The following is a 26,829-nucleotide window of genomic DNA, read 5'->3' as shown; positions in this document are numbered from 1 at the left end:
ACCAATCCTCAATCCCTGCTAATACATTACCCTCAATATCGTGAGTTCCTATCTTGTGCAATAATCTTTTATGTGGCACCTTATCGAATGCTTTCTGGAAATCCAAATACATTACATATACCGGTTCCCCTTTATCAACTTGTTTTATCCTCAAAGAACTCTAGCAAATTTGTCAAACATGATTTCCCTTTCACAAAAACCCTGTTGACTCTGTTTGATTGCGTTAAGCTTTTCTAAATGTCCTGCTATTTCTTCCTTAATAATGGACTGTAGCATTTTCCCAATGACAGATGTTAGACTGACTGGCCTATGGTTTCCTGTGTTATGATCCCCAGCTGAGGTTACCCCTGAACAAGCCTGATCCCAGGGTGGAACCCAGCCTGATAGATTTAACTTTTATTTGTTTGTTTAAATATGTGGAGAGTAGCTACTGAACAGTGTCACAGGAGTCAGCTAATGAACGTTTTACAAATGAATAAAACATTTATACAACAAGAAAAGATGAACTTTATTACAATACTCCTTCACCCTTTATAGATATATACAGATTTGTTAGGATGACACAAGTCACAAAAACGATCTTATACTTTAATGTACACAGTAAGTACCCAGTCCATGTAAACCTGTGGCATCCTGTGGTCAGACACACCACACTCTGACCTCAAGTGACAGATGCCACCTCAATGAGATGCTATGGATCTCTCCTCAACTCTGCCTCCCACAGACGCTTGTCACACTTTGAGCCAACTAGTGTTACTGAATTCCACCCTTCACATGAAGGTTTCCAATCTCCACTCTCCAAGACCTCACCTTGGAATTTTCTCCCAAACTGACGTTTTCTCTGAGACACCTTCCGCAAGGGTTCACCTCCAGGATTTCGAACTCTCCTTCTGTTCCTCTTCCCTGGGTCACCACATGCATTCAAGCTGTCTTCCATGCACTCTCTCTCACCAACTCAGCCTTAATAGTACACCACTGTTTCACACACCGTAGCAAAGAATTATAGAGCTTCAGTTGTCTCTTTGAACTTTCTTGCTTCTTGCAAGCTGTTCTCACTTTAAATCTGAAGCTTGGAGCCTTTCTCTCTGCCCCCCCCCCCACTCTTAACTTCACTTAATAGGACCTTTTCCCAGGTTTCTGTCATTTCTTTGACTACAAGGTCTCCTTTGGACTCCCCCCACCCCCCACCCTTCCACTCTCCTGGATTTTTTGGGTTTTTCTTAAGCTTGGCACTTCTTTCTCTCCCCTTTGCTCCAGTTTCCCCTGACAGCAACTCCAAAACCAGCTGAACTCCAACAGCTTCCAAATCAAACTGTTGTCTTCTTCTTTGTATATGTCTGTGGGAGGAACCTACTTATCTGGTCCCCTGTTGCTAGGCAACAGGACTGTTTTTCTACTCTTGTGTGTTTACCTTTATCTTGTAGCAGTCGTAAACTCCTCATTAGAAATGCAAGCAGCCTTTTAAAGTGAAACTAAAACTCCATTTGACCTCTTTTAACTCAATATACAGAAATACAAACCAAACTTTAACTTTAAAGCTAAAACTCATTCCTAACACCCACAAATACAAATATAACTTACTTAAACTATTTCTATTTCCTAACACCTGCTTTTTGTCTCCCTCCTTCTTGAACAGTGTCGTCACATTAGCAGTTTTCCAATCCACTGGGACCCTCCCGGAATCCAGTGAGTTCTGGAATATTTCAACCAATGCCTCCACGATCTCTGTAGCCACTTCTTTTAAAACCCTTGGATTTTGTAGGCTATCAGATCCTGGTGACTTGCCTGCCTTTAGTCCCATTAGCCATTAGTTTGTCAAATACTTTGTCCCTTGAGATAGATACTGTTACAAGATCTTTCCTCCCATTATTTCCTTGCTTATCTGATATCTTTGGAATGTTTATAGTGTCCTCCACTGTGAAGACTGATGCAAGATATTGGTTTAAATTATCTGCCATTTCCCTGTTCCCCATTATCAATTCCCCAGTCGCATCCTCCAAGGATCCCACGCTCACTTCAGCTGCTCTCTTTCTTTTTATATACCCGTAGAAGCTCTTGCTGTTTGTTTTTATATTTCTTGCCAATTTACTTTCATTATCAATTTTCTCCTTTATTAGCTTTTTAGTCATCTGCTGGTTCCTTAAAAAATTCCTAATCCTCTGGCTTACCTCTAGTTTCATCGCTTTGTATGCCTTAGTTTTTGTTTGGATACTCTCCTTGACCACCTTTGTTAACCATGGGTGGTTCATCCTTCTCATCGAGTCCTTCTTTTTGACCGGGATAAATTTTTGCTGAGCGTAATGAAAATTCTGCTTAAATGTCAGCCACTGCTCATCCACTGACCTTCCCCTTAGTCTATTTTCCCAGCCCACTTTATACTACTCTTTCTTCATACCTCTGTAATTGCCCTTATTTAAGTTGAGGACACTGGTTTGAGACCTGAGTTGCTTGCCCTGAAACTGAATTTAAAATTCTACCATGTTGTGTTTGCTAACCTCTAGAGGATCCTTAACTACAATATTTCTTAGTAATCCCACTTTATTATATTTTACTAGATCTAAAATAGCCTGTTCCAGCTTAGGTTCTGCAATGTATTGCTCTAAGAAACAATCCCTGATGCACTGTACAAATTTGTTTTCCATTTTACCCTTGCCAATCTGATTTCTCTAGTCAACATCCAAATTAAAATCACCCATGACAATTGTAGCACCCTTCTTATATAATGTCTCCATTATTTCCTGATTTATATTTTGTCCTACAGTGAGGCAACTCTTTGGGGGCCTACAGACAAAACCCACCCCTGACTTCTTCCCCTTGCTATTCCTTATTTTCACCCAAACTGATTGCACATCACAAACTATTGCACCTATATTACTCCTCACCACCGCACTGATATCTTTTATTAACAAAGTTACCCCACCTCCTTTTCCTTTTTGCCTATTTTTCAGAACGTTGAATACCCTTGAATATTGAGTTCCCAGTCTTGGTCACCCTGCAATCACGTCTCTGTAATAGTTATCAAGTCATATTCATTTATTTCTATTTGTGCCGTCAACTCGTCTATCTTGTAATAAATGCTGCGCGCATTCAAGTAAAGAGCCTTAAGCTTTGACTTTTTACCATTATTACTCATTCTGGTTCTGATTTCTGCTACACTCATCTGCTTATATTTTCTGTTCCTTCCTGTCACACTTTGATTATCATTTGTCTATTCACTACCCTGCACCTCTGCTCTCTCGTTTCTTTTTGATTTTTTAAACTTCCCTTCATTTGAACGTTTCCACCCCACCAATTAGTTTAAAGTCTTATCTACAAACCTAGTTATATGATTCGCCAGGACACTGGTCCCAGCATGGTTCAAATGAAGCCCATCCCAACGGAACAGCTCTCTCCTTCCTCATTACTGGTAGCAGTGCCCCTTGAACTAGAACCTATTTCTTCCACACCAATCTTTGAGCCACGCATTTACCTCTCTAATCTTATTCACCCTACCTCAATTTGCATGTGGCTAAGGCAGTAATCCAGAGATTATTACCTTTGTGGTCCTGCTTTTCAAATTAGTCCTGAGTTGCTCACAGTCCATCAGCAGAACCTCTTTCCTAGTCCTATCTATGTCGTTGGTACCTACGTGGACCACAACAACTGGATCCTTCCCCTCCCACTCCAAGTTCCTCACCAGCCCAAAAGAAATGTCCTTAACCTTGGCACCAGGTAGGCAACACCACCTTCTGGACTCTCTGTCTTTGCTGCAGAGAACAGTATCTATTCTCCTAACTATTGTTATGAGATGGCCTTTTGGTAAAGATTTCTTTAAAAATCCCTGAGGGAAACCTTAAACATAACCTATTTTTTTAAGTGGTATGTTTGAGATGCAATTTTAAATTCAGGAATCAGAGAACCAGTTCTCGAGGGGTTTTATATTAAACTAAATTAAACATTTTATTAAGTTACAACACATTAAACACATATACATGGCTACAAATTACTACTATCATAACTTTAACAAATTCCTAAACTAATCTCCATTAAGGTAACCGCAGTCCATAGACTTAACCAGGTACCAGGCAAAGCATTTTCACCTTATGAATTCAAAATGTGGTTCTTTTCACTTTGGTTCCTGTGGAGTCTGTTGGAGGCTTATAGCTGCTTTGATCTTACATTGCCTCTCCTTGTACACACAAAACTACTATCCTTATACCTAGCACAGCTCATTGAATGTAAATTCTCATTGTATCACCAGCCTCTTCTAACAATAAAATCCCTTTCATATTACCAATTTTATTAGTAATATATAAATATTGCTTGGTCTCTGCCAGCTAGGTGCCAGATTTAACTCACCTTCATGAATGCCCTATTCAAAAATGCAAATGCATTCTACCTCTCTTACCTCTCAAAACTAGTACACATCAAAGCACCCAGACTAGCTGGCTTTAATCCAGTTAAGACACACACACAGGCTATCCCCTATTACTACTACATTTCTCTTTTCTCCCCCCACTTGAATGGTGCTCTATACCACTGTGCTATTGTCAGTTTGCTCACCCTCCCTGCGGTCTGTGCTCTCGTCCACACTGGGAGCAAGAACCTCGTACCTCTTGGACAAAGCATGGGCTGAGGCTCCTCCAAAGCTAAATTCTGGATCACCATACCTGTCTCACTCACAGTCACACCCTCCTGTCCCTGACCACAGTCAAAATTTGATGTACTTAATCTAAGAGGTGTGACTGGCTCCTGAAATTTACAGTGCCCAGGTAACTCTCCCCCTCCCTGATGTGTCGCAGTGCCCACAGCTCGAACTCCAACTCATCAATTCCGAGATGAAATTCCTCGAGCAGCCATCACTTGCTGCAGATGAGGTCACCGTGGATCGCACCGGGGTCCACCAACACCTACATACCAAAGCTGCAACACATCACCTGCCCAGCCATCTCTATTCTATTTAATTAATTAATTTGGGTGTTATATATTTTAGAAGTGAATTTCTTAACTATACTCTTCAGCTGTAATAACATCTCCTGCTTTAAACCACTTGGCCAATTCAACGAAAGGGATACCCACTAATCACCTACCTGTTTTCCTTTGATGTCACATTTCGGCTCTGACAGGTAGAAACAGGTCCTTCTCTCACACTATCCCCTAGGTGCTGCTGACTGCCTGCCCCAGGGTCCTCTTCTCACACTCTCCTCTAGGTGCTGCTGACTGCCTGTTCCAGGATCCTCCTCTCGCACTCTCCTACACTGATACCTGAAACCATAAGAAATGCTGATACCTGTACCTGAAATGTAAACTGCCCGTATGTTATGATTCATTGCACCAATACAGCACAGTATGACACACAGTGGATTGGATTGAAGGGGACACGAATTAGAGGCCAGATACACTTTTTTTGAGAATAATGATTCATACAGACAGGAAACTGAATCAACCATTAGCAATCTTAAAAGCGCTGTGACATTGCTCCCCCTCCAATAGTGTATTATTTTTAAAGGTAACAGTTAGGGCAGAATCACCCCAGATTTGCACTATGTGTGCTAGTGGGCATGAAAAAAAGACGTTTTACCCACGGCTGCAATGGCGGGTTTTCACGCCATATCTGCTACCTGCCTCATTAATTATGCAGCCACAGGAAAATTGCCATCTCATTGGTGGGCAGCCGCTGAATCACCCGCCATGCCATTACCTCACCATTTCCTCACTCCGAGTGCCATATCTAAACTGCAGCTACGCACACAGTTCCTAATGCTTACAGCCCAGGGCTGCTCCTGTGAAGACATGACCCTGAAAGCCAAGAAGAATTCAGTAACCCATTACCGAAAGGCCATTGAAGGCCTGCCGCGATGTCCTTCATTCCTGCTCCGGCTGCAGCAGGTCCTGCAATCTCATCACTCCGGCTTGGAAGGCAGTGACAGTGCCAATGCTGCACAAATGAGGCGGGCAATCCAGTCCAGAAAGAGGATGAAAGGTTTCATCCATTCTGCCAGGGTAAGGCAACCATGTCATCAGTCTAAACTCACGCAGTCACAAAGCCATCATATATTCACTGGCATCTCACTCACTGCCAGCTCAAGGGACATCACTACTCACTCACATACAACTTCACATCTCCCTATGGCCTCATCTCCTGGGATTGCCTCCTCAGCCCTCACCATCTTGAGGCCACTTGCACAGATCAGCATGTGCCCCCACACACACCCTGGGATACCCTCCTTCCCCAGTATGGCCCTCATCATGCAGCCTCTTCCTTTGCCTGAGGCGACTTCTGCTTCTTCCCTAAGCAAGGCCATAGCCCTGCAGCCATTGAAAAGCCACCTCTGCCTTACGGCTGGCCGGGTAGGTAGAGACCTGCCCGTGAGCCCCCCTAAAAGTGACATGGTGCTGCCTGTGAACCTTGGTGCTGACTGAAGCAAGGTAGACAAACGAACTTCAAAGTCCAGAGCAAAGTGTAGCTCTCCAGGTGCACATCGCTTAAGTACAGTTGTGAAACACTGCACCTGGACCTGCTCAGATGATCCAGCGTGGGGGGATTTTTCCAGGGAGCAGGGCTTATATGTTAATGTATTGAACTTAGGTTCCCGACCTGCAGTGGTGGGAAATGTAGCCCACTGGCGGGTGGAGTGGATGATTGCAAACTGGTTTGACGATGGTGTAAAACCGATTTTTGGCCTTCTCGTCATATCGTCCACTCACTCCCGCCCTGATACCTGCCGCCAATGGGAGGGGAAAATTCTGGCCTTAGCTTCTGAATGTGAGAGTTTTATTGTTGTGAAATTCTGTCCCTAAATCTCTCTGCCTTTTCCCCCCCTTTAAAATGCTTCCTAAAACCTACCTCTTTTATGAACCCTTTGGCCACCTGACCTGATAGCGCTTTATGTAGCTTGATATTAAATTTTGATAGTGCTCCTCTGAATCACCCTGGGATGCTTTCCTCCATTAAAGCTGCTATGTAAATGCAAGGTGGTGGTGTTTTATTTCTGCTCTGGCCCTTTTTCCAAGTTATTTTTAAAATCCATCCAGATTAGTATGCAGATTTAGAAATATTACACATCAAACAGATCAAGTCTTCCAGAAAAGATTCTCTAGATTTTCAGATGTACACATTCGAAAAGTACAAGGGGTGAATTTTCTGGTCGGCGAGCTGGGGTGGGGCCCGCACACTGACGCATAAAATGATGCGCAGTGATGTTGGGTGGGCATCCCGACGTCACTACACGTCATTTAGATTTTCAGTTCGGAGGGCACGCAGCCGAGTGGGCTGCGCACCCGCCGAACTGTCAAAGGCCTACTAAGGCCTGTTTAAAAATCATTAAATCAATTAAATGATCTGCCCGCCCAACCTTAAGGTTGGCGGCAGGCGAAGAGCCCAGGCGGCCTTTGCATTTTTCATGGAACCTCATCCACAGGTGGGATGAGGTTTCATGAAATGTTTATAAATTAAATAAATTTTTTAATTAATGTCCCTTGACATGTCCCAGCTCATGTGACACTGTCACATGAGGGGATGTCATAAAATATTTTCAGCTCTTTATTTAAATGGTTGAGCCTTAAACAAGTCTCCCGGAGGCACCTCTGTGCCTCAGGGAGATTTCTGTGCTCTTTCACACGCATGTGCAAAAGAGCACTGGCCTGGACTCAGGGTATCCCTCCCCATCTGCACAGGGTGCGCTCAGTGCTTCTGGGCGAGCGTCACGCTGGGTGGGCCTTAATTGGCCCGCCCATGTAAAATGGTGGTGCCGATTGGGTTCGGGTTCGCGTTTGCTACAGCCCACCCCCTTACAACCCCCGCTCGCCGATGGTGGGGGGGGGGGGGGAATGTTCAACCCCAAGAGATTGAGGCGAGAAGAAGTATTGTTACATTTTATTTGGTTTGTTAGAATTCAAGAGTCTGCTAACTCTACAGAGAAAATAAGATTGCAAATATTGATTTATACTGTATAGGTTGTCTATTGCCTGACAATATCTTGTCTTCATTTACATTTTGGTTCTCCATTTCTGAGGAGTCTGATCAAAAACAACTTTTGTGAAAGGAAATCTTTTATTATAATTCTGTCATAATTAAATAAAAGTATTGTTAGAAACTATGTTGTAAACCAGATGGAGACAATTCATTTTTAAAAATACTGATAAGGTTGAACTTTTGCATGCTGTAGAACCAATTACTTGGAGAATGCAGTGAAGAAATTTTAATTCGATCAGAAAGAAGTGTACACCGATATATGGAACAATAAGAAATCCTGGTACCAATACTTGAAATGTAAACTGCCTGTATGTTGTGATACCTAATACCAACATAGCACCTGAGTAAGGCATAGACTGGATTACAGGGCATGTGAAGGGGGCACCAAGTGGAGGCCAGATGCATCCCTAAAGAAGGGGAAGGAAAAGAAACAGGTAGGAACTCTTCATTTGCTTATTCTTCCTCAGTTCTTGAGAGACTTTCAGCAGTGGCATAAAGAGAGATCTTATGGCAGGCCACTTACCCAATGCTTTCATTCACAAAGAGATGCAGTCCAACAAGGATTAGTAAAGGGCGAAAATGTATGTGCATCTCAAAAACAAAACTGTAAGTAGCAAACTTGTATACCTATTGTCGCTGTGTTGCAAGTTTATGTTGCATGTTATGTACATTACTCATGAACATATACAGCATGTTTTCCAAGTATTTGTTTAAAGCTCATGTGGACTTATGATAAAAGACTTGCTGTTTGCAAAGTGTTTATAATTTAATTTAAATGGTTTGCAGACTTATAACTGCTGTTAAATATTTTTGTGATAAAATAGTTGTTAGTTCACAAAAAATGTTTTTTTTCCTTTTTAGTTCCTTTTTTATTCATTCATGGGGTGTGGGCTTTGCTGGCTAGGCCAGCATTTATTGCCTATCCCTAATTGCCTTTGAGGTGGTGGTGAGCTGCCTTCTTGAACCACTGCATTCCATGTGGTGTAGGTACACCCACAGTGCTGTTAGGGAGGGAGTTCTAGGATTTTGACCCAGTGACAGTGAAGGAATGGCAATATATTTCCAAATCAGGATGGGAGTGGCTTGGAGGGGAACTTCCAGGTAGTGGTGTTCCCATGTGTCTGCTGTCCTTGTCCTTCTAGATGGTAGTGGTTCTGGGTTTGGAAGGTGCTGTCTAAGGAGCCTAAGTGATCTTGTAAATGGTACACACTGCTGCCACTGTGTGTTGGTGGTGGAGGGAGTGAATGTTTGTGGATGTGGTGCCAATCAAGCAGGCTGCTTTGTCCTGGATGGTGTCAAGCTTCTTGAGTGTTGTTGGAGCTGCACTCATCCAGGCTAGTGCAGCGTATTCGATAACACTCCTGACTTGTGCTTTGTAGATGGTGGACAGGCTTTGGGGAGTCAGGAGGTGAGTTGCTCACCGCAGGAGTCCTACCCTCTGACCTGCTCTTGTACCTATGGTATTTATCTGATTAGTCCAGTTCAGTTTCTGGTCAATGGTGATCCCAGGATGTTGATATTGGGGGATTCAATGAAGGCAATGCCATTGAATGTCAAGGGGCGATGGTTACATTCTCTCTTGTTGGAGATGGTCATTGCCTGGCACTTGTGTGGGGCAAATGTTACTTGGCACTTGTAAGCCCAAGCCTGGGAAGGATACAGTAGGACTGCTTGTATTCTGTTAACAAAAAAAAAATCCCTGCACTGTACAAGTGCCAGTAAAGGAATGTGCTAATAGCTATAGTTTTTTCCAAAACGATTTCAGACAATTATATTGGAGGTGCCCTTTTTTTTGAAAAAACTCTTGAGAAGTGACCGATGCAAAGCATTCTATATTGCCTATCTTTAGTTGCCTCAAGCTGGCAGTGAGCATTCAGCTTGGACTGCTGATTGTGCACCACAATGGTGCTATGCTGGAATTTTAGAATTTTGACCTGCTTCTACTATTCTCTAACATGGTGCTAGCATCATATGAAGTAAGCAGTCATGCAACAGTGTGTTATGCACTGTCATAATCATTATATTTAGCAAGCGGCATGAAGTTTGTATGCTGCCTGCATCATTTTGAATGGACATGGGGTAATCATGGATCCTGATCCCTGCACCTGATTTTGGGGCTATCCAATTCCCTGAAGTCTTTGTCACTTAGAGATTATATAATTCAATATCATTTTAGAGAATTTTTTAACTTTCATTTACTATTCCGTCAGAATGGCAGAAATAGAGTAATATTCCCATTTAGACTCCTTATTTGCAAATATTCCATTGTGCACTTTGCATATCTAATTTCCCCTGGAATCCTCTCTGCAATGACAGGTTTTGGTTGCCTCTCTTCTCAATGAATCCAATTATATTTTTGCTTCAGGGAGCCAAATAAATTCTAATTAGTTGATCTTAATTTTTAATCAGTTGTAAGCGGTTGGGAATTCCTCCTCGCAAAAGTAATTATCAAATGTCCATAACATTTAATTGCATAAATGCAAAGTATCCAATATATCATTTTTCTGAGTGAGAAATATCCAATCTAACCAACTGCTGTGTAAAAATCTTAAAAACCTAAATGTGCAAAGGCAAGTCCAACCAATGGCAGATGCCATTAGATTTACTACTATAAGAAAATCTAGCCATTCGAGAGTTGAACAAGAGACAAGCATAGTGGAAAGATTATTTAAGGGGTCATTTTGATGAGGTACTGGATTGTTCCTATTTGTTTAGAAAGCTTGTATCTTGTACTTAAGTCTGATAATGTTTGGGGTGGAGGGTCAGTGTATTATAGCAGAAGTTTTTTCTGTAGCATCAGATAGATTATAATTGTCATTTCACATATTAGCGATAATCCAGTGTTGAACTGACAATTCACATAGCTGTTTGGTAGGTTACACCTTGGTACTCATCATGTTCATTGAGCAGAGGCTGCTTCTCTTCAAAAGTGGAGTCTTGTTTCTTCCTCTTCTGACATGCCTGTGTAATAATATAATTAAATGGTGCTGTCACCAAGCAGCCAACAACTGCAGCACTTAGCAACCAAGGCCAGATCTGCTTGGCTTCCTGTAGATAGGGGGCGAGAATTTCCTGAATTGTAGGTGATACTGAAAAATACAAGAAGGGAAAAAAGAAATATGTTAAAAAATTTGAAATGCAGATATAGATTGAAAGCATCTCTGACTTGTCCGTTGCATCCCAATCTGCAAAATTTATACTGAATTACTATGAAACTACAAGAAAGGAGTAGCAAGGCATTTAGCTTTCAGAACATATTTATGAACTCATTGGCCAGGATTTTCCCCTTGGCGGGGATTTGGGGGCAGGGCCCGCTCAACAAGGGGAAAATGATGCGGGATGACGTCGGGAGGAATCCCCAACGTCATCCCAGGCCATTTAAATCTTAAGGAAGGCGGGTGGACGGCAAAATCAGCTGTCCGCCCGCCGAACTGTCAATGGCCAATTAAGGCCATTGACAGGCTCATTAAGATAGTTAAATGCCCTGCCCGGCCAAACTTAAGGCTGGCGGGCAGGCCAGGAGCCCCACCGGCCTGTAGATTATTAATGAAACTTCATCCACTGGCGGGATGAAGTTTCATTACCATTTTGTAAAAATTTAATAAATTTTATGAGTTTGTTATCAACATGTCCTATCTTGTGTGACATTGTCACATGAGGGGGACATATTAATCATTTTAAAATATCTCTATTTTTTGACTTTACTTGCCTTTCACTAAACTCCCTGAGACAGGACTTTACCTCAGGGAGCAGTGTGCTCTTTCGTACGACAGTTGGCGATTCCCTCTCCCCGGCCTGTCGGGCAGGCCACTGGGCGGGCCTTAATTGGCCCACCCACTCAAAATGGCGACGGGCCCCGTATCAGTGGCGGGAGTTGGCTGCCTGCTTGCCACCGAGCCGATGGGGCCTGCCCGCCAGCCAAGGGCTAAATTCTGCCTATTATCTTACTCTTATCCTGTTATCTAACCCTGGATAATATTGCATCCTTTCATAATTTTCATAGTCTCCTTGTTTCCTCAAATAATTCATCTCGTATAGAGTTGAGAATATTTGAATGAATTGGCTGAACAGCAACTTCTGTAGGTTTAGTGATCCAACATGATAAAAGTACTTTATAAAACTATGAAATTATTGTACATTAATAAAGCATGTACTTCCACAATTAACTGTATAATATATATATATACTGTTATACAGTATTGTGTAAGTACTTTCACCACACAAACTGAAGCAGTGCAAGAAGGTTTTCAAGGGCAATAAGCAATGGGCAATAAATGCTCGTCTTGCCAGTGATTTCCATAGCCCATGAATGAATAAAAAAAACTTAAGCATTATGTAAAGATTAAAGTTTAAAAAGGATACTAAAACATTTGTTTGAAAGATTTAATGCAACAGCATTGACCAAGATTCATGAAACTAATTATGTAGATTTTGAAGAACAGGGAAATTATCCCCAGTGCCCTGACCAATAATTATCCCTCAATCAACATCCCAAAAAACCAATTATCGTTTGTAAGTGTTTGCTACACACAGCTTGGTTACCGTGTTTCCTCAATAAATCAGTGACTATGCTTCAAAATTGCTTAATTGGCTGTAAAGTGCTTTGAGACGTCTAGTGGTCATGCAAGGCACTGCAAATCTTTCATTTTAGATTCAAGGAGTTGGCATTTGTTTAAGGCCTATTTTTGGGCCCATAATCAGTGGCACACCTACAGAATATAACCAAAAGGAAGCACAAAGTCTGCCCAAAATTGGTCCAAGGATCTTGTTAACATTTTTTTGAATGAGCTGCTGATGCCTGTCACATTGGTAATGTACTGTGAGCGATTCTAAGGAGCACACCTTAGGAAGGATATATTGGCCTTGGAGGTAGTGCAGTGTAGATTTACCAGAATAACATCTAGACCCTAGGAGTTTAAATGTGAGAAAAGGTTACACAAAGTAGAAGGAAAATAGACAAAGCAAACAAATACACAAAGTAGACATTGAAAAAGAGTCCTACAGGCTTGAAATATTAACTCTGTTTCTTCCTCCACAGATGCTGCCAGACCTGCTGAGCTTTTCCAGCATGTTCTGTTTTTATTTCAGATTTCCAGCATTTGCAGTATTTTGCTTTTACACAAATTAGGGTCGTAATCCCTGAAATGTTGAATGTTAAGTGTGAGTTAATTGCAGTTCTTAAGATATTATGGGTAACTGGTAGGACAGACAGAAAGAAACATTTCCGCTGCTTGGGGAGCCTAGGACTAGGGGACATAACCTAAAAGTTAGAGCTGAGCGTTTCAGGAGCAAAGTTAGGAAACATTTCTACACACAAAGGGCGGTGGATGCTTGGAACTCTCTTCCACAAACAGCAATTTATGTTAGGTCAATACCTCCTTGTGCTGGGCCATTAGATGACGTTAATTACAGATGTCATGGATGTTGTTGCAATGATTCCCCAGGCCAGTATAAAAAGTCTGTAGATATTTGAAAGAGGTGACTTACTGTAAAGGAAGTGGTGTCACACTGAGAGACAACACCTGTAGTAATTATGGTTTTATTTAGTGTGTAATATACCTTTAAGAATAATACTTAAGGAATATCACATGATCTGTAGTAACCAATAGGAGAGTAGCGCAGGCTACCTTAGCAGTCAGTGTAGAAATAGAATTGGGGTTGAAAGCACATGTGTAGTTACTGCTGAGTATGTTGCAAATAAATTGAATGTTTCCATCCAAGAAGTGACTGCAGATCAACTTTATCATTAAAAGTAGCAACTCAGCTACCTTACAACAACATAATTTACTATGCAGCTTCTCCCTGCATATCAATTTGACTCAGTAGTATAGTATCGATTCTCAATTAGAAAGTCCTGAGTTGAGGCCTCATAGCAGGACCTGAGAACAACATAAACCCTGCTACTGTACCACAGCACTGAGGGAGTATGACATTGTCAAGGAGGTTGGGCAGGGTTTTGTGTTTTGTTTTGGACTTTTGAAACTTCTGAGAAAAAATTGGCCACAAGTGCCAGATCACTTTTGTGGAGGGGATCCCCTCCTCTAGTCGGCCTGGGGCCACAGCTGTAGCTCAGAGATGGGTGGGCAGTGGGGAAGGTTGGGTGGGTTTGTGGTTGGTGAGCGGTGCTTCAAAATCAGCTGCTGGGAGGCTACTTCCAGGCAGCTGCAGTACAGGGAGGGCTATAGGCCAAATGGAAAATTCCAGTCAGCCTCTGATTGGTCTTAATTGGCCTTTTAATTATCTAAACAAACTACCTGCCTTTGTGGACAGATAGCCATCCCATGCCTGATCTGACATGCAGGAAAATGGTTCTGGGCAGGATGCTGCCAGAAAACTGCATACCGGCCAGCTGTCAATTATACATGCCCTTTCACCTCCATTTCTGCCCCAGGGCACAAATCCTGCCCATTATCTTTCACATGAGACATTAAACCTAGACTTCAACTGTCCCCTCATGTGGGCATCATACATCTTATTCAATCAAGTGTTGGGAAATTCTCCTGATGTCCTGGCTAATGTTTATTCCTCAACCAACAACACCAAATAAACAGATTAACCAGTCTTTCATCTCATTGCTGTTTGCAGGATTTTGCTGTGTGCAATATTGATAACTGCATTTGCCTAAGAAACAACAAGGATTACATTTCAAAAATAATTAGTTGGTATGAAACACATAGGTATAAAGATGTGTGAGTAAATACAAGAACTTCCTTTCTTTCCCTGGGTGTACTGAATCACAGAATTAATTCAATAGTTTAAACATACATATTTAACCTCACAGAAAATAACTTGTAAAATACCGAGAACTATTTAAGGAAATGCATCTTACCTGATTCAACCAAATAATCATAATCATATCCAAGCTCTCTTGTTGAAATAAAAAAGTCAATATTTCTGTAGATTGGAATGAAAGGCACCATGTAATAGTCACGGTTGTGGCCTATTGGTGTGTTAGTTGCTGGAAAGATTGTCTGAAGAGGCATGTGTCTCCGTAACCATTGTTCATATATGCTGCAGTTGGCAAAACAAAATATAAACCATATTAGGAGCTCTAATACTGAAGGCTTATTTGGATCACAATCAAATTCACCTAAATCTTTGGCTGAGTGGCTGCACTCTTGCCTCCAAGAAAAATGGTGCTGAATTCAAGGCTTGTTGTAGATTGTAATTTAGGCTTACACTTCAGTGCTGCACTGTTGGAGGTGCAATCATTTAGATGAGATGTTTAATGAAATGCTGTCTGCCCTCTCAGGGAATATAATGGTAATGATTCCATGACAATATTTTAAGAACAGGAGTATTCTCATGATGTTCTTAACCATCCTCACTTAAACAGATTATCAGCTCATTTATCTCATTGGTGTTTGTGGACCTTACTGTGTGCAATTTGGCTGCCACTCCCCATTACATTATAACAGCAACTACAATTCAAATGTATTTCATTGATTGTAAAGTAAATTGAGATATTATGAAGATGTAAAAGGCACTACATAAACACAAGTTATTTCTTATTCCTTAAAAAGTATCATTGGCTTATTTTTTAAAAATAATGAGGCCTTGTCTTATATTTATAGTTCAGTCACTATTTATATGAAAACTTTAAATGCCTGTATTTAAAGCTAAATTCATCCCTTTAACTCTATTGTTAATATGGCATTTAAAAAGCTTACTTACAAATACTTTATCCAGCTTCAACGTTGTATCTAGGGGACACCATCAGACTATCAGAGAGCCTGAAATTTTAAATTTCACGTTTGCCTGTGCTATTCTCTTTTGCAGCAGCTCCAACATTGCTTAGATTATAATTCAAAGCAGATGAAGTTAATCTAGGGCATGAGTAGATCAGTATGAACATTAAATAGGCTCCTCCTGTTACAATACTAACAATGGTGAATGAAGGAAAATGTTTCACTTATATATATTGTTACTGAAGATGATTGTTAAAACTGAGATTCAGTTCACACTTGTACTTAAGCAGGATAGCCAAAGGAAAACTTAAGCCAGGACACATTAGCTCATTGCAGACAGACACAAATGCCTCCTTGCATTCCTTTCTTTTACTTGACCAGTATATTCTGAGTCAAAAACAGAATTACCTGGAAAAACTCAGCAGGTCTGGCAGCGTCGGCGGAGAAGAAAAGAGTTGACATTTCGAGTCCTCATGACCCTTCAACAGAACTGATTTTTGAGTGTTGCCTCAGCCGTATGTAGTCTATAGCTTGTTACACACTCAATCATAGAAATCTGACTCATTTGTTCATCTTTCACTTATAAATGATTCCATGTGCAAATAAACCTAGCAACACCACCTCTTTAAGAAATTCATACCATTGCACTCCATTTTGGTCTCATGACATTCACCTGATCCAGTGTTTGCATGCCGAACTCAGTAAAACTAATTGCTTCAAAAAAACTGGCACACAGGTCAAAAAAAGTGGACAATTTAAAAAGGAACATAGAATTGAAAATTAACCCTGACTGAATGCCGCTGTCACAACTTGACGAAATAATTTACATTATTTTATATTACATGAAATTTCAGGATTTTGTTTCATGTTTAATGATCGCTTTCCAGGATTCCTCTGGTTCTTTTGCGAAAGAGCACATGGCACAGTGAAAGGATAGATTGGAGTGCAGCAGGGATTGACCTTGTCATGCTTTAAGCAGCAGCTGTATCCAACCTTCCTAAGTTGTATCATGGTGGAAAACTGTAATATAGTACAAAGAAATGTAATTTGTGCAGTGATGGATTTGTAAATTATTAAGGGTGAAAATTACCTCTTATGGTATAGCTTAGATGTCTAAGAAGGGCAGTTAGGCTCCTATCACAATTGATATTTGGATTTTTAACCTTTTCCCAGCATTTTTGATTCTTTTCCTTGCATATTTTTCCAGTACTTTTGCCATGATTTCTCTTTTCTACATGAATTTAACATTCTTAGACTGATTCTAAGATGTGCTGTTTGATTCCATTTTTTCACTTATAAGTAACCCAATGCATTAATTATTTGCATGCTCAATGTGGATGATTTTAACTTGGCCAAATCAGTGTTAATGGGACAGGAACAGCCTCAAAATGAGGTCATTTAGACCAAGTGCTCATTAACACACATGCAGTGGCTGCTGCTGCCTAATAGGGGCATTCCCTTGGGTGATGACAGCACCGATTTCAGGTGGTAGGAATTGACTACGCAAATTGGCCCCTGTGACATACTTAGGACCCTGATTTCAAATTTTTGGGACCTGTAGGTGGAGTGTTCATCCTGTCCCAGCATTGAGCAGCTTGATGAGAGATCTTTCACTTATGACTGCTTCAAAAGGAGCCTAGAAAAGATTTTGGTCATAGTTTTGAAGAGCTACCTTTCTGAATTCCAAAAGATACTGTTGATCACTGCCAGACCAGGCTCAATTCTCTCCATGATCACCTCCAGACCCCCTCCCAGGATCTATCTGCAGGCCAACATCTCAACCGCCAGATACTGCATTGGATTGGTTCAAGGAAGACACAGTGGAATGCTGGGTCAGGGCATTGCCAGTGGCTTGGAAACGAGGCTCTGGCCTCTGGCCGGCAGGAATAGGCTGTAGAGTAAAGGGTTAACACCTGATATTAATGCAGTTGCTGATGTAACTATGATGCAATGTCACATGACTAAGAGACTGTGATCTGGTGGGAAGCAGAAGCACAACCTCATGTAGAGTACTGAGACGTACATAGATCTGTAAATAAATAAGAATAACAGTCTATGGCAGCAATCTTAGAGTATCAGGAAAACCCTAAAGAACCCCATCTAGACCCCAAACTCAAGATAAAACACAGGCAGGCGGCCATTGAACTCAACTGGTTGGTCACCTGGAAATGAGTATCTACCCCAATATTTACTTTTAAAAGCTCCGACCATCATCTATGTTTCATATAGTAAGTTCATGTACCTGACTCCTTCACTGGTAAAAGGCTAATTTAGTCACTCAGCATTTTATGTAGATCCTAATAAAAATGTTAATTTAATTTGAATGTAAGAGAGTTCAATGAGCCAAGTTTAGCCATCGTTAACTCATGGATATAAATTGGAGTAAAACTCCCAGGTCATTAATTGATATAGAATTAAGGTGAAAGATTTAGGATTTGTCTGGTGCCCTTGCTAAATATTCCTGTTAGGGTATCTATCTCAGTGATCCTACTGTCTGAAATGGAAAAAAACATATTCGGTGTTCTACTGCCATTGAAGAAACTGTATTCTGTAACCATAAACATAATCTGTGATTTGAGTAAGCCTAGAATCAAATAACTTGGGAAATATTATATACACATTCACAAAGCTTTTATTTTTGTTCTTTTTCCACTCTCCCCACCTTTCACTTGCTTAAAATCTAATAGATTTCTAACTTTGTCCAGTTCTGATGAAATGTCATCCAGCTGAAATGGGTGAGCTGAATTTTCCGCTCCGGAGACTAGGTGCGCTAGCAGGTGGAAAAGGCAACACGGTTTCCACCAGCCGGCGTGGTAGGTTTCTGCTCTTCACCTCATTACGTATGCATAAATGAGCAGCACTTCGTATTTCGTGGTGGAGTGGGCTTGGATTTGTATGCCCGGCTGTTACCTCATTGTCTCATATTTCTGTCCGCCATATTTAAATGGCACCCATGCACACATTCATTCTCTGCAGCTCAGGACTTGACATGGTGGGCGATGGTCCCCAGAAGAGACAGGTGCTGTGTCCCTAAGGTACTGGTGGCACATCCTTTACCCCCGTGATGGGAGCCAGAGGTCTACCAACCTTACCATCAAGGCTTGGGAGCAGGTCGCCAGGGCAGTCAGTTTCTGTGCTCCTCAGAACAGGAGTGCTACCCAGTGCCGAAAAAAGATGAATGATCTCATCCACTCTGGCAGGGGTAAGTCAACCATCTCCTCAACCTCAACTCACACTCTCAAACGGCCTTCAGGCATTTGCAGGGCTACAGTCTGCAGGGATCTCACACACTACCAGCACACGGGACATGAGCACTGATTCTCTCACACACACTATAACATCTTCATCTCTTGTGACATCCTGCAAAAGTTGCACCTTCAGCCCTTACATAGGTCAACTTAGCACACACAGAATGCAGGCATGCTTATCATTTGATTTGATATCTGTCCTGCTCACAGTCTGTTCATCTGTCTTTATGCAGGAAAAGATTGCCCACAACAATGGAGAGATCACAGACTGGAGGAGGAATGCCAGAGCTCCAGGACGCTCACCCACTTTGAGGAGCAGGCAGCAGAGCTGGCTTGTGAGGTCAGAGACTGTTCCTGCACTGGAGGTGAGACAGCATCTCCCAACAAGCCAGTGACGCCCCATCCACTCGTCTTCGTCCATCCGCCAAAACTCTGAGTGCTCTTTAATGTAGGTGACTATTCAGCCAGTCACTAATTAACTTTTCTCTCTATTACAGCCATCGGCATGAAAAGGAGAAGGCGCAACGCCAGCTAGCTCATCAGTTCCAGCCCCCAGACCACCTTGAATGTCAAGCCATCATTGCATTCATCTGCACCCTCCACCAGTGCAGAGACACACACCTCAGGGGACCTAGTTTAGAGCAGGTTTGGGTCACCATCTGGTGAGCACAGCACAGAAACAGGTCCACAGCAATGCATCTTCAGCATGCCAATAGCTCAATAAAGGAGCATGTCGCAAAAAGAGCTGCATTGTGCCTCTTCTCTGAAGCACTTTGTGGCCACCAAAGGGGCATCATAAGCCACGTCTTTTGGGGGTAGCATTTATCACTGATCAGGCAACGCTGGATGTGCCAAATGCCCTTGAAGATCTGTGGCACCGGTGAGTGACTTGAGATGTATGAGTTGTGCGAGCCCCCAGGATATCTCACACAGACCTGCATAATCTATTTTGGTGGGTTACAATCAGCTGCATATTGAGAGAGTGGAAGCCTTTTCTATTGATGAATTGTAGCTGCCAGGGAGCTCTTAAAGCCACGTGCACAGTGGTACCCTGACCCTGTGGGAATCTGGAGATTGCTGCTAATCCCTCTGCTTTGGCAGCCTGGCTGGCTTCATCCAGGGAGAACTGGACGTAGCTGTGCACCTTGCTAAATAGGATGTCAGTAACCTCTCAGATGAAATTATGAGCGAAGGGTTATGATTTTCCACATAGGTCCCTAGTGGAGCCCTGGAACGAGTCACTCGCAAAAAGAAAGTTGAGTGCAGTGGTCACCTTTACAGCACTGGCAATGGAAGGCCACCCAGGCCATGGGGCATCAGGTCCTCCCTAAGAATGTGGCAGTTATGAGCCACCACATCCCTAGACAATTAGAAGCGTCTGTAGCACTGTCTCTTGCTCATCCGCAAGTATGAGAGGCATCTTCGGTACACACTGGGTCATGCCAAATGCCTCCATGGAACTGGTCTCTCCACCTCAGCTTCTGGGTCTTCATGGGACCACATGGACCCATGTTCCTCAGGGCAAGGCCCTTCCTTTTTTCCTGCCCAGTGGCCACGGGCCCCTCTTCTCCTCCTCAGTTATATGAGAGCCATGAAAAAGGCAGTGTTGCCTCCATTGTGCACTCCTCCTCGTCTCTGTGGGAAAATTGAACAAAGACTGATTGAGCATAATCCTGAAATGATCACCTTCCATCACCAAGCTAGGGAGTCATTGTGATGCCCTTGGGCTGCCCTCATTCCAGGCATTCCATCCCCAGATCCTCCCTTGCAGCTGTTGCACAGTTTTAAGGGATACTGGAAGCTGAAGCCCGCCCCCCCAACCCCCTCGAATGCCACAGGCATGACAGCACTTTCACAAAGGGGGTTGTATCTGGATGTGTACAGCTTTTAGTCAGGGCGCTGTCAGGCTGCCTCCTTTGGAGTAGATTAGAGACCAACCTTGCACTAATGTAATGACTGTAATCGCTGAGGTGGTTAAAGCCTGAAACTCTCAGAGGTCTTTGGAGCATTTTGAAAATGTACGTCTGCTCTTTGCACATTCCGAAGAGAGGGACAAATGGTCATTCAAACCCAATGAACATTTGGCCCTAAGCCGCTATGGATTCTTGCAAGAATGCACACCATGAGTTAAGGTGCCCAAATCCTTCAATTGGCATTTGAGTCTTCCTAACATGTGTCAGCTGAGCCCTACTCTCATATGCTAAAGTGGAAGTTATTAGGGATCCCCTTCAATCAGCCCACAAGTGCAGTAGTTGACTCTTTCCTCAAGACCCACCCTTGGTGACTTTTTTTTCCCTAGGTTATTTCTCAACTGCTTCATTCCATTGGCTGTTGAAATGGTGCTGCTCTGCTTTTAAATTGATAACAGCTTCCAACCACCCCAACCCCCCCTCCCCTACCCCCACCGTGACCCTCCAAGTCCCTCCTAGCGTCCTGGAAGAGCATCATGTGCAAGTTTCCCTTACTCCGATCACTCATTTGCCTCCCCCTCTAATCCCATGGTAATTCTTGTTGCTATCCCTGTCCTCCTCACTGAACTATTTTCTGTTGATGTCCAGATGCCCCATGTCGACCTGACCCCTCCCCATCTTAAGGCCCTATGCGCAATGATCTATCGAGACCCACCCTGACCCCATGAGACCATTGAGTGCCCCCTTCTTGGTTACCAGTTCTCCATTTACAAGTTGCATATGCCACCCCTGACTGTGACTGTGCCAGTACCAAACCACCAACCCCCAGGACCGAAATGTGTGAGAGACTGACCATGCCCTGCGCACCATTCTATGCATGCCTGACACAGGACGGACAGGCCCTCCCCCTTCCTGGACTGAGACCAGGATGTGTGTGCCAGGCACAGCCTTGTAGCATGGTGTGTACTGCCCCTGGACTGCCTTTCCTTTCTGGCCCTGAGCACATGGTGCGTGCTGCCCCAGGACTGCCTCTGCCTTATGCACCCTCTCCTTTCCCCCCTCCCCCCACAATCACTTGTCTCTGTCCACCTCTCCGTCCCTGTGCTCCAGTCAAATTTCCCCTCCCCACCCCCAGCATGTGTCTCTGTCCATCCCTTCCCTCCTGCACTCCAGTCAGCCCCACCCCCAGACATGTGTCTCTCTCCACCCCTCCACACTAGGCTCCAGTTAACTCCCACTTCCCCGCCTCCCCTAAGTCATGCGTCTCTACCCCTCATCCCCTGAGCTCCAGTCAACACCTCCAGTCCCAGTCAAGCGTGTGCCTTCCAGACCGTTAGTCACACCTTCCCCTCCTGCTGGTCTTGCCTGAGCAGTCCTGGAACAGAGTGGGAGCAAATGTGAACACAGCACAGTGAAAGGTAGGCGAGTGCTGCACGCACAAACCTCGAAGTTGTGAGTGAAGTGCAGTTCACTACAGGTGCATGTCAGTTATACTCGGTCATGATTCACAATGGCCTAAATATCCAACAATGTCACCATTTGATTTGGAGAGGGGGAGTGATTCCGGCAAGCTGAGTTCTTAATGAGCATTTATGAGATGCAATGGCGTGCAAATGTGATTCCTGACATGGTTTGGCAGGCTTCCCGACCCACCATGAAAGTTGGGAAGGGAAAATTGCAACCCGTTTTCATGCCAGTGGGAAACTGACTTTTGGTCACACTCCAAAGTTTCTGGTCCCACCTGTCAGGATGCCAGCTGCTGGTGGGACCGGAAAATCCTGCCTGGTAACTCTTTCTCTCTCCACAGACACTGCCTGCCCTACAGAGTATTTCCAGAATTTGCTGCTTTTATTTTCTCTTTCCCTGCCTTGAGACAAAATTGCTTATCAGTTTTGTTTTATAGATGTGACAATTGAAAAGCGTGAGATTTCACAGGCTCATGTATTGTGTGGCAAATGCCAGTTCAAAGGAGAAGACTTGTGAAACTAAATCTAAAGACCAAAGAACAATATAAGGTACAAAGACAGGAGGCTCTGAAGAAATCATGTGGACTTGAAACGTTAACTCTGTTTCTCTCTCCACAGATGCTGCCAGACCTGCTGAGTTTTTCCAGCATTTTCTGTTTTTAATACAAAGTAAGGAGTGTTGTTGTTACTTATTCTATAAACATTTATTAAAGTGATACAATGAAATAAGGCATCTGCAAAACCTATAGTAAGCTGCCAAATAAAGCAAAGGGTACCTGCTAAAATTTTGTAGGTCCAGATCAGCATCCATTTCTGAGGAACTCTAATCAGCAACTGGTCCATTTTAACAGTACAATGAGGGGCACTGGAATCAGCCATTATGGGCAACACTGTAGCACCTTTATTTCATCCACCACCATTTTTTTTTCATTCATCCACCACAATTCTTACTTTACTGCCTCTTACTCTCCTCAACATAAACTGGTCTGATTTTACTTCCTGGCCCTGAGACTACCCTGAATATAAGAATGTTTTCTTAGAAAACAGATCACTCTTTTATCAGTATTTTATATTACAAAGTGAGTGCTTAAATACTTAAGCTTAGAAATTAATTGAACTGCGCCCATTTTGCAGGCATAAAATGGGCGCCTAATTGCCCAATGTAATAGGTAGCATATGTGCATATACTGTGCTGCAACTGCACTACCTGCCATGTGGGTAAAGATTCCAGTAAAGACCCCCTGATGCAGGCATTTGGCATGTTACATATGATGGCCCAACTTCACTCAGTGGAACTATTAAGCTGCCTCATGAACAGTTGATAAGCATCCAAGCTCAATGAAAATATGTGGGCAAAGCTCAAGTCCAATTTCAGGTGAACGTTGGGCCTTTAACGCCTGCTCCCAATACACTACCTATTTCAGGATCGAAGCAGACTGAAAGGAATTTTCACCTCTTTGTTTCATAAATACATCAGTTGTTCCTCTTTCTCTAAAATGCTGATTACACTTCAATAATAACATGCCTTTCCAAATGCTAATGTAAATTTTGAAAGCACTGAGCTGCTTTGTGATGGGCTCCTAGGAAATTGCTCACTGATAATTTGTAAAATCAACAAGTGTCTGCATTTAGAAAAGCTGATGTTTGCAGTTATTTCAACAAGAAGATCAAGTTTCTCCAAAGCTCAAAGACTGATAAATGTTTGGGTGACAAATCATTGGCCTCCTCTCATACATCTACTAATGTTACTGGGTGGTAAGCATGTCTGGAGGGGATTGACAAACTGTAACATATAAACTTGAACTTACAAATCCATGTCCTATTACTTATGCACTGCAGCCTATTAAAGTTCTAATTGCCCTGCCATTGAAAGGCCTAGGAGCTCCTATTGGTGAAACTTCAAAAGCATAACCCTCAGATGATAGCATTTACAGACTTATAGAACTTATTTCTAAATTGTTCAAAGACAATAAACATGGTCAACATATAAATGATATTAACAAAAAACTTTAGTCATCATCACTACCACAAGAAAAAGGAACCATGTGACATAACTGGCAAATTTAGGGATAAAAATCCACAAGAATGAACAAGCTTTTTAGGATGGCGGAGTTTCCCTTCCAGCCATCCAAGGAGACAGTGGTAAAACACATCCTTGCCGATGCTGCCTGTGGCGCAGCCACTTAACACTCCCAACAAGTGTTCATTGGCTGGAGGTGGGATGTCTACCCCTCAGTCAGGAAGAAGTCCCACCTCAGAGAGCTCTGGTTAATCTGATTGGCCAATAGCTCTCTAGTCCCGTCAGTGCCAGAAACTGCAGTGGAGAGGACTGGGACTGCATGCCCAGAGTCCAAGGCTGGAATCATCCCAGATTCAAACTAAATGTGGCAGCGGGTGTGAAAAAATGTGGCCGCAATGGGGTTTCTCGCGCTGTATTGTCCCCTTCCCGCCTCATATATTATGCAGCCATGGGAAACACGCTGTCTCACTGGAGAGCAGCCTCCAATTTGCCCACCATGCCATTAACTCCCCACTTCCTCACTCTGGGCGCCATATTTAAACTGCAGCCACATGGATTGTTTTTAATGCTTGCAGTCCAGAACTGCTCCAGTGAAAACCTGACCTCAAAAGCCCCCCCCCACCCCCCACCCCGATTCAGTGACGCTTCCCTGGGACGCCTTCTGGATGCCATGGAGGCCCTCCGCAATGTCCTCTACCTCTGCTCTGTCCACAGGAAGCCACATTAGTCTCACCACTCTGGCTTGGGAGGCAGTGGCTCACACAAGAGGTCGGCCATCTAGTGCAGAAAAAGGATGAATTATCTATGCTGCCAGGGTAAGTCAACCATCTCATCACTCACAAACCCATCACACATTCATTGGCATCTCACTCTTTGCCAGCTCAAGGGACATTACCATTCTGTCTCTCAAACACACACTAACATCTCCACCTGGCCTCATCTCCTCTGGAGATTGCCACTTCATCCTGTCCATGGCTCTACTCAGCACATGGGCACATACACACCTGGCATCCTTCTCATTTGGCCGGGCATGCGCGTTGCTCACACTCTCTCCATCTATCTTTATGCAGGACAAGGTTGTGCACAATCAATGGCAGAGGTCCCAGACCAGGGGTAGAGTGCCGTCTGTCAAGGTCCTCACTCTGTTCGAGAGTTGCGCTTTGGAGCTGGCCGGAGAGGATGGGGACTGTTCCTGCGGCGACAATGAGGTCAGCAGCGAATACCCATGCAAGAATCCTGCACCACGTCATCGCTCTCTTGACGCTACACTAAGTCCACTGTTCTGTGTGTAACGTGGCTTCCAAACATTAACAAACTCCACTTTCTCTCCTAGGCACAAGTTGCCCTCAGGCAACTTTGATTCTGACTCCAGCGCCAAGAGCACTTCGGATGAGGACCTTGGGGGCAGCAGAATTGAAGACCTGTCACGGCACTCACCCACACCCTCCACTAGGGCAGCGACACATACCTCGGTGGGACCTAGATATAGAGCAGCCTCAAGATCACCATCTGGTGAGCACAGCATACAATCTGTCCCACAGCAGGCAGAGGCAGGGACATCTGAGGTTGCTGGCACTCAGAGGACTGCTGGAGGCAACGGATCTTCTGAGTCCAAGTCAGATGATGAGCCTCCAGACTCGCTCCTCAATCAGTTGTTTGAGCTGCAAGGACAATCACAGGAACATCAGGAAGGGATGTCTGATGCATTCCTCAGATTGCAAGGGACAATAGAGGAGTCTGTAGGCTGTCACCAAGGTCAACACTGGTAAGATGGCGGCTGCCATGGGACCTTGGTCCACGACATCAGTCCTGCACTGCTGTACGGGCTGAACTCAATCGCTGATACCATAGTTGGCCTCTAATGTGAGAGGGGTGCAGAGCAGCCCAATCTCACTCCAGCTTCCCCTTCTCCTCAAGGAGTCAGGCAACAGCCATCAGGCACTATAGGGAGGAGGACCAGCAACTCGACACCCTGGGGCCATCCACCCAGGTGACTCCGGGAATGTCTGGCTGATCTAAATTCCCACTTCCTGTGACCCCTTCATCTCCAGCTCGACAGGCCAAGGAGGGTGAACCTGCTCCACAGCTGGACATCCAGAGTAGACTGGGGCCCTCCGGCTGTTGGCCTCCAGAGGATGCCTGCCAAAGTTATTACAGACAACACGGTGTAAAAGTCAGCAGGCGGCCTCCACCTCCACTGTGGATGTCAGGGGAGCACCAAGGTGTAGACCAAGACCAAGGCAGAGTTAGGAAGGTTAAGAAGGTGTAACTCTTTTGAGTTAAGGTGTAACTCTTTCAAGAAGAAGATGTAACTCTTTTGAGTACAAACACATTTCCATCTGTTCCTATTCAGATGAAGTTACATTGTTTCATAGTTTGCCATTGTGAGATTTGAACTCTTGATAATCTTTTAAATGAAAACCAAATCAACAAATTGGGATAAATCAGGCACAGCCCCTAATTCAGGTCAGCTGTAAAACCAAGGACAAAAATTTAAAGGAACCTTGCAAACTTTAAATCAAAATGTGATTAAGGGGGTCAAC

The 26,829-nt window shown here is 43.5% G+C and overlaps 1 protein-coding gene across 1 annotated transcript in view; it reads right to left on the bottom strand.

Annotated features, from left to right (window-relative positions):
* Positions 1–10,810: 10,810 nt before the first annotated feature.
* The window catches only part of tyr (tyrosinase), an 84,333-nt gene continuing 68,314 nt past the window's right edge, over positions 10,811–26,829 (bottom strand). Inside the window, exons 4-5 of the mRNA XM_041199279.1 lie at positions 14,784–14,965; positions 10,811–11,043 (exon numbers count right to left, since the gene is read on the bottom strand). Of these exons, the coding sequence (XP_041055213.1) occupies positions 10,811–11,043; positions 14,784–14,965 (415 nt within the window). The remainder of the gene's footprint in view (positions 11,044–14,783; positions 14,966–26,829) is intronic.

The sequence above is a fragment of the Carcharodon carcharias genome, chromosome 11 (genome assembly GCF_017639515.1).
Source record: "Carcharodon carcharias isolate sCarCar2 chromosome 11, sCarCar2.pri, whole genome shotgun sequence".
NCBI lineage: Eukaryota > Metazoa > Chordata > Chondrichthyes > Lamniformes > Lamnidae > Carcharodon > Carcharodon carcharias.
Note: the sequence above shows the minus strand (reverse complement) of the source record. Positions and strands in the feature narration are given on the sequence as shown.